The following is a 15,040-nucleotide window of genomic DNA, read 5'->3' on the forward strand; positions in this document are numbered from 1 at the left end:
TTAACAAAGTCCTGTTGAAATAATAATAAAAAAAAAGAGCTCTGTGTAAGACCACACTTCATGTCCTTCCCAAACACTTGACAAGGGGAAGAGGAGGAAGAGGAAGCAGTTACCCCTGGAGAACCCCTTCTCCAATCATCTAAGAAATCAGCTCTGCAGTCCAGTAAACAGCCAGGAAGATTCAACAAGGGAAATGTGTGATATTTTCCTGGGAGACCCAGGGGCTGAGATAGCCTACGTGAAGAAACCAGCCAGGCTCAGCAGGCACAGGTAAGGAAAGGCTTGGCTCAGCCATCGTTCGTTATCGGGGCGTAACAACGTCACACCCCCTCGAGAGCCAAACGGGTCCTCGCACCCCTCTTACTTCTGCGGTACAGCTGCGGACCAGATCCAGTTTCTATCCTGCCCGTTTCTTCGTGCCCAGCATCTCCGGTGGCTCCAGGCTCTCCCCACTGACGCAGAAGATCAAGGGAATTCAGGCCATCCAAAACCAGCACTTGGCCTCCTTGGGTTTTTCTTTTTTTGACAGATGAAACTGCAATTCCAAGACAAATACGCACTGTGGTCTGTCAGGGAACAAGACGTTGGCTCATCTGAGGGGTCAGGTGGAAGAGATTTACATCGACGGTGCTAACAGCAGGGCTGAGCTTCACTGAAAAGGAACAAGGCTTGTGCGGTGACGCTAATGGAGTGAGCAGCCTTTCCTTGTCACCGCGGTGCCTGCGCTTATGCTGGCAATACCAGCAATAACGGGAAGGGAAACGCCAATTGGACTTGACCTGTGGAAGTGGCATCCTGTATCCCTGTGATTTCAGCCACAGGCAAGAAGAAGTCTTTACTTCGAACACCCCTTTCCCTTCAGTTGATAGTCTTGATACAGCAAGCATTCAGAGAGGAGTAACCATCCCACGTGCCAAGGAGTTTAAAGGAAGATTCAGAGACATAATCTTTCTGAGAAATTACCAGTCACATGGCGGGGAGGGGGAAACATTGAGGTCCAGGCTCAGCAAAGCGTAAAGACTCTGGAAGGAAAAGTACAGCTAAAAAGTATTATCTTTAACGATGATCTTGCATTAATGGTTTCTTATCTAGCATTTTAAAAACTCCTTGATATAGAAGGCATAATTTAACTTATAAAGGAACCTTTTAAGAGACACCCAGAAGATTTCACTGGTGTCTTTTCCCCCTCTGATGTTCACAGGTATTTCAGAACCTGCTGTCACTTCAAGGACATCAGTCGTATACAAGCCCACATCCACCATTACACCCCTCAGCACGTGCCTAGCACTCCTCCCTGGGTCTCGGGCAGGCATCTGCCTTGGGGAGGGAGAACTGGAAGCCCAGATGCTTCCCATTTCAGCCTCGGGGGACTGAAGTAAGCGCCAGGGCAGGTAACAGGGCCCAGTAGCTGCTCCTGGCACTTCAAGGCACGCGTGCCACGGCTATGCGATGAAATGGGCTCTCCAAAAGAAAAGCATTGGTTCCCACCGCAGGAAAGGTTGGGTCTCTGATCTGCCTCGCACTTGGCCAACATGGGACCCTGACACCAAGCGTTCCTCTGGTTGTTGCAATTATTGGCACTTTCTCTCTGGCCAGAGCCACGTCACAGCACAGAGAACGTAAGCATCAGCAGGACAGGAGCAGAAAGCAAATCCCAGTATGCAGGCTATAGCATTGCCAGGAATAGGCTTTTTGGAGGGTTGGCTTTTGCAATGCAAGAAGTTAAGGTCAAATACAAGAAGTGCTACAACAGGGACACACATATACTCAAGTACCTCACCAGATAAAGGAAATATATTTATTCTTTTCACAGATTAAAGATGGCTATTAAACATCAGGTGCATACCTAAGGGTTGGCTTTCTGGATCTGCCTTGCAGTTAAGAGAATTTCTATAAGCAATGCTGAACAGAAATGAAACTTGTATCTGGAAAGTTTTAAAGAGCTAAATATGGAAAAGTGAGGGAAAAGGGCAGATTGAGGCAGAATCTCTTCTTCTAGAAAGTTACTGAAGTTGATAAAGCCCACAGCAAGGTAAGGAGTTGAGCAGGGCAAAGAAAAGCTGACCCAAGAGTAGACTGCCAGGCGTTAGCCAGGCTAGTGGCCAGAAATAAAATTCAGGGAAGAGCCAAAGGTGATGCTGTTCAGGTCAAACCAAGAACTTCAGCCGATGCAAACAAGGAGATAAGCCAGCTGCAGGAGACAGATTCCCTCTGCTTTAAGCAAAGAAGCCTTAAAATTAATATCGACATTGTACCTTGGTGTTCTAAACACTGAAGCAGTGCTACAGCATACTGAAATTTCTCCTTCCCCATCAATCTTTGTTGTAACTGAAACTATTCCTTTCGAAACCAAACCTACGGCTGACTTTGGCAATCTGGCAAACACCAATTGCCCGCTAAGCATACAGTTGCTTTTTTGTTTCTTATCAGGTTAGTCCCAACAATTTTAAACTATCTAAATATATTTCAGTTTGACTTTTAGCTCATTTTTTCCTTTGGATTGGCTATTGTTTTCTGTTATATGTAATAAATTGAGTGGCAGAGTAGGGAAGTTAGGCTTGTGTGAGCATCCACTTAATTCCCCAGGCAGTACGTATTCCTTGTTCCTGCTGGGGAGGAACTGCAAGAGTATTATTGCACTTTCCCAGAAAACTCCACGCGTTCAGACTGAGAGCCAACACGCAGAGCTACCACGTTCTCAACACTCACTCCTAAGAGAAGAGATGGAGGAAAGAGCAAGGGAGCAGGCAAGACAGACTCTCTGATGGCAAGAGTTTTGCACTGGGCCAGCTGTTACTCAGTAGTGCTTTGAGCATACCTTGTCGGGATTTGTTTCCTCCTCAAGAAGCCTCTTTCATTTCAGAACTCATACACTTCTGAATTAAGCTTCCCACTCCAAGATAAATTCACCAATGTTGACCCCTTCAGCTGTTAAGATTTGATATAGAGTGTGTAGGTGGAAAAGGGGAGAAGTCCATCTGTAGCTGAAATACCATTTGCATGCATTTTACGCAAATACAGAAAAAAAGTTACAAAGAACTGAATTCTAAACATCATTTATCAACTCCAGCCTACATTCTTTTTGCAACACAAGAACGCATTTTATTACCATTGCTGTCTAGGCCTGATATGCGTGAAAGCTCCTTCCCAAACCATACAACCCATCTAACCAAAATGATGAGTGGTCAGCTCACACTACCATGAGGTACCCAAGCCAGTCTCAACTAAAAAACACAAGTACCTCACTGCAGCTTTAGTTTGAAGTATTATTCAAACTTGTCTTTTCAAAAAGAATTATCACAAATGGTTTGTTAGCTATAGCGTTACAATTTTTTTTTCCATGGAAATAGCTGCAGTTTTGCTTCATTGCAAACAGCAAGACACTGTCTTAAAAAAAAAAAAAAGACACAAACACAGGAATCCAAAGCTGGTGGTTATTTTTTACTTGAAGACTCTCTGAAACATTAAAAAAAAGTATTTTTACAGTTAATTCCTTCTGGAATGAAACGGGACATGCTCGGTCAAGGTGATGATATGGAAAGGGCAGTCTGACTTTTACAAAACTGATATTCAAGCATCATCAATACACACAAAGGTCAGGCTCTTACACACATTTGTTACATTGCAACCTTCGCTCAGCCTCAGTAAACATTTTGGGTACATAGATTTTAAAAAAAATACCAAGAAACTTAAATATTCACAGGACAAAACCATAACATTATTAAAAATATCAACGGTAAGATTTATAGAGATCAGCAAACACAGGCTGCCTATGGCTAATCAAAACAGAACTTGCAGAAGTTACACTAATCACAAGCATAGGTCTGCCACGCAGAGGCTGGATTCCAGCAACTGGGAACACTTACGACTAAGAGGCAGTTTTGGAATTTGGTTACTTGCCTAAGGCAGGGAGGCAGTAAGAAAAGGTAGGTGTGCAGAAGGCAAAGGCAAGGTAAGTTAGTGCTACAAGTTCTTGTTAAACCAGGAGTCTAGAAGTACAGCAAGAAAAAAAAAAGGTTGGTTGTTCTTTTAAAATTAAGAGTTAGCCCAAAGTTATCAGTATATACTTTCTATATTGCACAGTTTTAAAGTAACTGAAAAATTAGAAAACCCTGCATTTATAACAGCTACACTTAAATATATTCCAAGTGGAGTTAGCCCATATAGTTCAGCTTTTAAAACAATTCAACACAACAGCAGCGTACAGCATTTCTGTGTCCCCTGTCTTCTCAAGCCCTCTCCAAACTAACGAAATACACCATTTATCAAAGACAGTGCTACTAGTTCTCCTTAGTATATCATGGATTTATTGCTTTATTTTACTAGTGACAAAGGCTAAGAGCTAAACTTCTAGAGAATTTAAGGCAATCCCACAAGACCAACACCTTAAGGGCATTTACGGCACACAGTGGTCTTCATTCAAACACCAGGAAAAGTTTGATATTTAAAAGTCACAGGAACACTCAGATTTTAACCAAACGGACCCTTTCAAGCATCAGTTATATCTTCCTAACACATAACCCAGCACTAAAGTCGTAAGTCATTCCAGAGCACCAAGGTTCAGAAAAAGAAAAAAAAGAAAGAAAAAGTCAAAGGAGGAAGTTCCAGGACATCTTACATAACAACTCATTCTTACTCATCTAAGAACTCGCTGGAAGATTCACTCAGCTATTTGGATAGCTGAATCACCTTCTTCCATTCATAACACGGAGGATGAATTATGATCTCTCAGATATATTTAAAACGCAACTTACAAAGAGGCGTTCAAGACTGACAAAAAACATGGCATATTCTTAACAGCTTTACAAGCTGATTCACCTGCAAGAGCTCTGAATGTTGTTTTTCGCAATATTGCTTTCATATCCCACAGAGTTCATTACGAGCTCCTTGTCTGATGCTCTGTCTTCCTTAATAATCACCAGGAGAGCCTGGCTTTAGAGAGCCAGGCTGCACTGAAAATATCATCCAGAGCATTTCTACGTTTGAGATCTTAATTACAACCAAGTTTACTATTGACACAGATTTATCAACTGCCAGTCCTGCAAAACCACTCAGATGAACAATTTAAAAAAACCCACACGACTAAAAACAAACAAAAAACCCCTAAAACAAACAAAAAAACCCCAGCAACAACAGGCTTGTCAAAAAACCTAAGCGTGCTCAGCATTAGGCTAACCCTTCCCTTGCAAATACTTTGAAAATTAGCTGAAAGAGTATGGAAAATTCTTTACAAGCGATGCAAGATAACACTGGTCCAATGCGCATGTGCATTCTTTTTATTTCTATACAGAGTGAAAACAAATACCATACAGAAAACAGTAGACTACAGGTTTTTTTAAAGAAAGAATTAGGGCAATTGTTTCAAGATGGTTTTGTGAAAACAGAAAAGATGATTTTCTGTAAAAGAAATTAAGCAGCAGTTATTTCAACTTCAGACCAGGTACAGCCTGACTGGATTTGCAGTAAAATTTGATTAAGCAGAAATCACTGCTGATATATTAAAAATAAGCAGAGTCCTACTGCCATCCAGCAGGATGAATGGACAGGATTTGCACTCAGCAGAGAACCCTGCATGTAAACTATTCCCATCTGAATCAGAGTCATTGAGACAAACAAGACTTCGTGGTGCTATTTGTAATTTTTTCTAGAGAAGAATTACTTTGCCAAGAAGCACATATAGTTTTCTACAGCCTTTCCTAAAAGAAATTGATGCAAATAGCAGGTTTCTGGTCAGCCAGAGAATCCACACTACACAGAGCGCTTCTGGTAACTTCCATCTGGGAGGATGGCAAAGACAAGCTCTCTAGCTTTTGTTCAGAGGACAATTTCTGTTCCTCTAAATGAAGATAGCAACTTCTGTCTCTTTGGAAGAAGAAAGATTGGGGGGGGGAGTTGCAGCACTCATTGTCATAGCAGAAAGCAGTTTTTGTCACATAAAAAGCCTGGGACATGTCCCATAACTGAAGGAACTTTTCCCCTCAGCATTTCTTCAGAGCACAACTAGATAGATTTATACTGAGAAACCTTTTTGAATGCTTTAACAGCAAAGAGGTTAGTGCATTTTCTTTGCTAATGTTCCCTAATGCAACAAGTACACTGGTTTACATTCTGTTAAAAAAGAAATCCCTATAGAACAAGTCATTCAAGAAGCCACATAAATTATTTCTTGGCACTTCTCTGCACACAGACAGGAGAAGTTTCAGCCATTTGCAACAGCATGTTTTAGTTTTGAATACCTGATGCTAAAGATGCCTTTTTTTTTTTTTTAAATCTGAATTTGTGAAATGCATCAATATTACCATGACAGGAGTCATTCTTCTCTTCAAGCTGAAGGATTTGACATTTACCTCCTTTTGAGCTGGCGACTCAAATACTAATCCTGCATACAAATAAAGCTAAGATTTATCCGTTGTAGCAGCAGTGTTCACTGGGCGCTGCCTTACAGCATTCGGTGACGAGTTGCTGTTGGACACCTCTTTACCCTCCGTTTCATCATCTGAGATATCTTCCTCATCTGCTTCTTGCTCTTCATCCAGCTTTTTCAGCAGCTGAGCTGACTCCGCAGCTAGCTTTCCTTAAGGAGAAAAGAAAACATGCATACACAAATAAATACCATTACCACGTGAAATACACTTTTTTTAACATCATGGGCTAGCACAGAATTTTAATGCATTTAATCCAGGTAGCACTTTCCAGTATCAGTCACTTAAGCTGCTATCTTAGGTAGAATTGTTGCTAGCATGAAGTTACCCACAGGTGAAGCATTAACAGATTACAGACTACCTAGACAAGGTAATACAAAACTTCCTCCAGCTTTGAAAAAAATGAGTCAGGTTCCTACAAACCATAAACCAGCATTCAGATCTTCTTCCATGACTTTTTAAGATTACCTTGAAAAATTCCAGAGACTAACCCCAAACTGAATCACTTACTATCCACAGAAACACAAATTCACTTTTAATCCTCACTTTGCCCCTAAAACTTACGCAAACCCCCAGCTTAGCAACACTGAGAGCTCCACTCAAAACTTTCTCTTACCTCCCTGTACATATGGAATTTCGTATCTTGCAGGTATGAAAATGCTGTAAAAACATTTTTCTATCTCCTAAAAAAGTTTTTAAAAAATAGTTTAGCTTTAGCTAAATACAAAATACAAAGCCACTATAAACCCTAAGGGCAAACAGCTGCAGGTAAAGCAAGGCATCAATCACAAGTGTAAACTTCTGCACTAAATCTCATGTCCCGCAGACACAAGTTACATACCGATATTCATTAAATAAGATTTATCAAACAGGTTCACTGAATTAGAAGGATACAGTGGGCTTACTTGAATGAGGGTACTGTGGCGGTCTGTGCCTTTTGGATGGACAGATACAGTCTGCTAAGAACACCATTATCTGAAACCAAAGAAAGACAAGTTTAAACCTCCAGACATCCTGCACATTAGAATCATAGAATCATTTTGGTTGGAAAAGACCCTTAAGATCACCGAGTCCAACCGTTAACCTAGCACTGCCAAGTCCACCACTAAACCATGTTGCTAAGTGCCATGTCTACACGTCTTTTTAAACACCTCCAGGGATGGTGACTCAACCACTTCCCTGGGCAGCCTGTTCCAATGCTTGATAACCCTTTTGGTAAAGAAATTTTTCCTAATATCCAATCTAAACCTCCCCTGGTGCAACTTGAGGCCGTTTCCTCTTGTCCTATCACTTGTTCCCTGGGAGAAGAGACTGACACCCACCTCGCTACAACCTCCTTTCAGGTAGTTGTAGAGAGCGATGAGGTCTCCCCTCAGCCTCCTTTTCTTCAGGCTAAACAACCCCAGTTCCCTCAGCCGCTCCTCACGGGACTTGTGCTCTAGACCCTTCACCAGCTTCGTTGCTCTTCTTCGGATGCGCTCCAGCACCTCAGTGTCTTTCTTGTAGTGAGGGGCCCAAAACTGAACACAGTATTCGAGGTGCGGCCTCACCAGGGCCACGATCCCTTCCCTAGTCCTGCTGGCCACACTATTGCTGATACAAGCCAGGATGCTACTGGCCTTCTTGGCCACCTGGGCACACTGCCGGCTCATATTCAGCCGGCTGTCGACCAACACCCCCAGGTCCTTTTCTGCCGGGCAGCTTTCCAGCCACTCTTCCCCAAGCCTGTAGCGTTGCACGGGGTTGGTGTGACCCACGTGCAGCACCGGCACTGAGCCTTATTGAACCTCATACAATTGGCCTCGGCCCATCGATCCAGCCTGTCCAGATCCCTCTGCAGAGCCTTCCTACCCTCAAGCAGATCAACACTTCCACCCAACTTGGTGTCATCTGCAAACTTACTGAGGGTGCACTCGATCCCCTCCGCCAGATCATTGACAAAGATATTAACCAGAACTGGCCCCAGTACTGAGCCCTGGGGAACACCACTTGTGACCGGCCGCCAACTGGATTTAACTCCGTTCACCACCACTCCTTGGGCCCGGCCATCCAGCCAGTTTTTTACCGAAAGAGTGCACCCATCCAAGCCATGAGAGCCAGTTTCTCCAAGAGAATGCTGTGGGAAACGGTGTCAAAGGCTTTACTAAACTCTAGGTAGACAACATCCCCAGCCTTTCCCTCATCCACTAAGCAGGTCATCTTGTCATAGAAGGAGATCAGGTTAGTCAGGCAGGACCTGCCTTTCATAAACCCATGCTGACTGGGCCTGATCACCTGGTTGTCCTGTACGTGCCGCATGATGGTACTCAAGATGATCTGCTCCATAACCCTCCCCGGCACCAAGATCAGACTGACAGGCCTGTAGTTCCCCGGATCCTCCTTCCAGCCCTTCTTGTAGATGGGCATCACGTTTGCTAACCTCCAGTCAACTGGGACCTCCCCGGTTAGCCAGGACTGCTGATAAATGATTGAAAGTGGCTTGGTGAGCACTTCCACCAGCTCCCTCAGTACCCTTGGGTGGATCCCATCCTGCCCCATAGACTTGTGTGTGTCTAAGTGGTGTAGCAGGCCACTAACCATTTCCCCTTGGATTATGGGGGCTTCATTCTACCCCCCGTCCCTGTTTTTCAGCTCAGGGGGCTGGATACCCAGAGAACAACTGGTCTTACTATTAAAGACTGAGGCAAAGGCAGCATTAGTATAATACACAGTAGTCACAAGCCAATCTGTTTCAAGTGCTTCACTTACAAGTCCCAGTATCAGTCCCGAGAATAGAGTTGCCAATGCAAAAACAGCGTATGAGCCCCAGACCGGTATTCCAACATTTTCTGTTAAATAACCATGGCAGTGCTGGAATAAAAGACAAGAGAATCATTTCAAGAATAGCTGAATATCATGTCTGTTAAGATAAAATAGAGATCTAAGCACATACCCTGATCCACATTGACAACTGAAACAAAGCTGACATACTGCTCATCCTGAAACAAAGCAGAAAAATGTAACTGAAAACATCTTCAAGCCAGTCACATACCTGTATCTTCTCATTTGCCTGACTGGTCATTATTTAGTCCCATGTTGAACAACTTTCTCCGCATGTCTAGTTTCCCTTCTAACTACTTTGATTTTTATCTTCTGTTTTGTGTTTTACTTCAATAAACACTCGTTTCCCATGAAGCTACTTTCAGTACCAGCATCAGCTTGTATAATGTTCCGCATATGGACAACTCTGAATTCACAAAACTTCCTTGACTTGCACCTGCTGACGTATGAATTTCAGTTACTTTTGTTTATGTTCCAAGTTATATTTGGACCAACAGTCTATGAGAAGCCAGCTGGAACTCCACTCAAGATCTTAAGAATTAAGCATCTGGACATTTTATTAAAACAAAAAATTAACCTATTAAAAAACCATCAGTTTATATAAGAACTGATCTTCAGACACTTAAGTTTAGCCATATTTTACATACAAGTGAAAAAGACCACGCTATCTGCCATGTATATCCTGCCGATTCTGACATTTCCCTGTTATCGTGAAACTTCAGCATTAAGTATTCACTATCTGTAAAGGAAAGGAAAGAATTTGAAACATTAAGCCAACGTAAGTTGCTAAGGAGAGAGCCGTAGAAGCAACCTGCATACCATTTCAGTATGCACAAAAAATGGAGCTGTTACTGAACACTTCTAATAGACAACTTATTAATCCTAAAATTAGTACCCTGTTTCACAACATTCCTTGGTGTGGGCTAATACTTCGTATGAGATCAACCACACAGTTTGAAGATTCAAATAGCATTGCGAGCAGACAAAGTAACAATGCTAAGCTTCCTAGAAGAGCCACGAAAAATGTAAAATTTCAGTCTAGCATAACGCTTCATAAACCGAACATTGCTACAGCACAGTACAGTTAGCACAGAGGTGTTTCAGCCATCATTGCTCTAACAGAAGAAAAACCACTGGGCTCATTTGCCTCAATCAGTGGTGTCCCCAACATGCTTTATCACTCACAGTTATTCAACTACTCTGAAACCACCACACAGCACACGCAGCAACAACTAAAAGCACTTCCAAGCCACAAAACTAGAAAGAATTCCAAAGAGCGTGTTTCCTTTCTGACTACAGAGTCTCCCCACTTTACTTTTCCTTCAACGAAGGAACTTTCACCCTTCCACTCTGCTTTTAACTTTGCTACACATACGTCTTCTTAAATGGCCAGCCCATATCTTACAACTGTGTTGCTACATTATTTTCCAGTTTTTATTGCTCGTTTCCTAGAATTTAGCTGGGCAAAACATCTTTCTGCCATACAAACAAAAGAAGAACTTCAAGTGTCAGTAAGTTACCTACAAGAGTTCAGTAAATAAATTCAGGCACCTACAACTATTTGAAGCCTTAAAGTAAACCTTGCTCAGGACATCTTTGCTATGCTCGTGCACGCAATCCTCCCACAGCTGACGAAGGAGGCATGACCACCCATCCATCACGTTCACATACTTCTTACGAGCACAGAGCTGCTGCATGAGCTGTTAACAAGGAAGCAGCACCAGGTGCAGCACACCTAAGGACCTGTCCCAGCATGTCCGTCAAGTGTGCATGTTTGACAACAAATTATTATAAAAAAATCATAGCAAAACTTACAGGAAAGAGGAAGGACCAAACCATGATGAAACTGGTTCAATAGATTTCCACTCCTGGTCACTGATGAAATTTATGAAATCAGTTTTAGTTCTTGCACCCTGGTATCTCCTGAACTCTCCATCTTTACAGCTGTAAAAAAAACCAAAAAAGTCCTTTATTTTAGACAGTCCAAGCATGCAGCATTTGCTTCTACTCAACATCTTCCCTCCCATCACCTTGCCTTTTTGTTTTGTTTTGTTTTTTAGTTTTACTTTGCTTTAGATGATATTGGCTCTAAAATGTTCTCCAAAAATCTTGACTACAAGTATTTCTAGAATCTTGACTCCACGTGTATCTTGGCTAGCTTTAGGTTGCAATTCCATAAAAAGATAACGATCCTCCTAATGCACTTGCCACACAGCTGCATTAAGACCAACCTACAGAGAAAAGATTGCAAAACAGAAACACCCATGAAAAGATAGAATAAATACGGCCTGAAGGGAAAAGAAAAAAAATCAGCTGGCAGCACTGTAAGGTCACAGCGGGCAAGACAGTGGCTGTCTCTGTGTAAAGTAATTCATGTTCTTAAAGAGCATGGTAAATCTCATTCATCTTCCCCCCAAAAAAGGAAAAAAAAATGTCCTCTCTCCTCCAAAAAATCCTGCTGCATTGCATACTTACTGATAGATGGTAGGAAGAGCTGTTATGATAAATCGCCCACTTAATCCTGTAAGAAAACAGTTACTTTCAGAATAGTAGAGCACTCTTACGTAGGAAAAGCCAAGAAACATTACTATACACCAAAATAAAAACAGCTGCTCCCCCAGGTACCAATGTTTAATAGCAACCAAACACAAGCTTGAGCATATCAAAGTACTGCACGCAGTCTAAAAGAAAGGTCCCTGGACAAAGAGCAAGAAAGTTTCTCCATGGGGAAAAAGAGATGTCCAGGGATAACCATTCTACTTGACTATTTTGGCTGTAGCTCTTCAAAGAGAGAGATGCTCTCCTTTTCCCACATGATCTGCAACCTCCAGTGCTTGCAGAAAATAATCCAAGTGAGGCAAGTTTCAAAAGGTCTTATGTGACTTTGGAGAAAAGTACCAGCACGGAGAAGGTCATTTTTACAAATCCCACACAGACACCAGGGCAATTCAGAAAAGTGAGCTTCAGCTGAGGGAGACCAGACTGCTTGCACTCCCTTTTGCCAACAAAGGGAGGTACTCTACTACAGGCAAGGCTGAAACCACATTTTTGCTCTGTACGATGCTTAAAAAGTATGGGCGGAAAAGTCCTTGAAATCCTCCAAATCACTCTCTAGAGAAATCCTCTTGTTCCCTTTAGCTATTAAAAAAGACTAGAGTGTTTAGTCTACATATAGCAATCTACCTTCGGTAGAGAGCAGTACAAGACCTTTACTATTTCCTACGAATTCTGCTCATTTCCTGACAGCACGTACGCTTGCACCGAACATTTCCCCCGAGCACACCGACGCCCAAAGCCACGGGGAGGGCGTGAGGAGCGCACCCCCCCCCCGCCGGCCTCTCACCCGGCTGCTCTGTCACATCCACTTTGGCAATGTTCACTTCCAGGTCCTCGCCCCACTCAGCAAACTTCTCCCACTCGGGCTGCAGGTTCTGGCAGGCGGGACACCAAGGGGCATAGCTGGGGGCAGCACAAGTCTGTCACTAACCGGCACCGCTCGGTCCCCCGGCGGCCTCACAGCGGGCCGCTGAGAGACCCCCACCCCCACCCCCCACCCCGGGCCCCGGCAGCCCGAGCGACCCCCTCCCGACTCACAACTCCACCATCCACTCGCCCTGCAGCAGCTCCCGCCACATGCCGTCCGACAGCACCTTCACGGGGCTTCGCTTCCCCAGCGCGGCCGCGCCGGCCGCCAGCGCCAGGCACAGCAGGGCACACAGCCGCCCGGCGGCCGCCATCTTGTCCCGCCGCGCGCGCGCGCGCGCGCGCTTCCGCCTTCCCCCGACGGCGAGCGAGAAGGGGAGGGGAGGGGTCAACCGGGCCGCGTGCCCCTGCGGACGTCACTACTGGCACCGCCCCCCCCACGCCGTGGCGCATGCGCCCCTGGCGCCTCCGGGCGCACCGCGCGTGCGCAGAAAGGATGGTTCGGTGGCTGCTTGTTTGGGCGGGGCGGGGACGACCTGGGGGCGGGCTCAGGGTGCGCGGCAGCCTATAGAGCGTCGCGTTGTGGGGGGGGCTTGTGGACACTGGGCTCGGCCAATGGGGGGCGCCGGTTCTTCCCCCGCTGGCTCACACGGCGCCGGTCCCCCCTCCGCCATGTTCTTCACAGGCGGTATGGGAAGCTTTGGTGACTCCTTTCTGTGGCAAGCCCCACTCCCAGCATCGTCCCGGGGTCATGGGGGAGAGCCACTGCTTCCCCCTGCTGCTGTGCAGGGGATGGCATCTCCACAGGGAGTCCAGCCCTTCGGCTGGACAGCAAAGGGGCCTGCACAGGCTGCTTGCCCTCCGTGCTCAGTGCATGCTTCTTCCGTCACCTCCTCTCATGCCCTGATGGCATGCAGCTGCACAGGAACAAAACCAGCCACAGCAAATGCTACAGCTGTGTTAATCTCCTATGCCTCGTTTCCTGCCCAAGGAATGGGAGAGAGCTCTGGGCACTCGGGGCAGATTGCGGCCCACAGTGAGGTGAGGAAACTGCTGTATGGGAGAACAGATTCCCTTCACTCCAGTCCCTGCTTCCCTCTCCTGCATCTTTAGTTACTAATGGCAGAAAGTAACTTAGTACTTGAGTGCGTAGTTCTCAAGCAAAAGTCAGGAACAAGATCACTGGTAACGAGCAGACAAATCCCACGTCATCTCACTGCAGTCTATCAATGCCTTAAGCAATTCAAGGGAAGGACCCTCTTTTTTTTTCATATGCACATACTTTCTCTGCCACCAAGGTTTCTCCAGCTCTTGGTCAGGAGCGGCTATGATAGTGTCACCTTTCCTTTTCTGCCCGGATCATTTCTTTTCCTGCATTTTTCAAAGGGGTTTTGCCATAATTTCATATCCCACAGTTTAGGGCCTTGGCAGGTGGAGAGAGCTGGTCTGCAGCAGCCATTAGAGCAGTACAGGAAAAAGAAGAAATCAGCATTTGGGGTTGGTTTTTTTTTTCAATTTTGGCAACTTTAGTATAATGCATATGTTCCTTTCAGTAGAAGAGCACTAAGGCATTACTAAGGACTTGATGAAGCTGGTTATTCATTGATTCAGGGTTCAGTAATAAATCACTGCTTGCAGCACTCCCCCTGCTGACTGCCCTTCCATTTTAGTCATAATTGAATTTTTGAAATTTATTGTTGATAATCCAAGAATACCTCCGTTCTGCATCAGTAACGAGATGCGATGCGAAGAGCTGTCTTCGGTTCTTCAGGGTAGCAGTACACATCCTGATAATTTAAGATGCGTTGAAGAATAAGTGCATGAACAAGTGTGTTGCATTGCCATGTGGAGCGGAGGTTGGGTGACTACCAAGCCACGTGGCTTTGATCTGCATCCTGGGGAGAGTGGCTAGAAGCACGATCCCACCTTTTATTCACGCTGAATAAGAGGATAACTGAATGTTCCTTTCTTCAGTGCGTCCAAACAGATGACTGCATGGAGGATTAATTTGATTTAATCCACGTGCAGTTTAACAAAAGAGAAAAAACATGACGGCGTACAGGCAACAACAGAAGCAATTGCAACACAGCCTTTAGATGACACCATGGGAGAGCTCTTCTGGGACCGAGTCCCGCCTGGAAGGGCACGTGTGGAACTGTGAGGCAGGAAAAACGATTTTGCCATTTAATGCTCCCAGGCTCAAGGAGAAAGGAGCTGGTAGGCATTCACTGTAAATCAAGAGTAGCTTCAAAGGCACACTAAGCTCCCTATGGAAACAGCTTGAAAGACCCTGGAAAGTATGACTTCATACCTCCCTCGCTTGGTTCCAGTAATTACTTTAAGGGTAATGACTGTTGTGAATTACTTTTTATCTC

At 44.6% G+C, this 15,040-nt stretch overlaps 1 protein-coding gene across 1 annotated transcript; it reads right to left on the bottom strand.

Annotated features, from left to right (window-relative positions):
• Positions 1-3,420: 3,420 nt before the first annotated feature.
• TMX1 (thioredoxin related transmembrane protein 1) lies at positions 3,421-12,979 on the bottom strand. The gene is made up of 9 exons (XM_050897782.1): positions 12,837-12,979; positions 12,586-12,701; positions 11,718-11,763; positions 11,058-11,186; positions 9,355-9,400; positions 9,171-9,272; positions 7,328-7,397; positions 6,444-6,574; positions 3,421-3,989 (listed from the first exon to the last, which is right to left on the bottom strand). The coding sequence occupies exons 1-9, from the start codon at positions 12,977-12,979 to the stop codon at positions 3,807-3,809; spliced, it is 966 nt and encodes a 321-aa protein (XP_050753739.1). The 3' UTR covers positions 3,421-3,806.
• Positions 12,980-15,040: the final 2,061 nt, after the last annotated feature.

This window comes from Gymnogyps californianus, chromosome 5 (genome assembly GCF_018139145.2).
Source record: "Gymnogyps californianus isolate 813 chromosome 5, ASM1813914v2, whole genome shotgun sequence".
Taxonomy (NCBI): domain Eukaryota; kingdom Metazoa; phylum Chordata; class Aves; order Accipitriformes; family Cathartidae; genus Gymnogyps; species Gymnogyps californianus.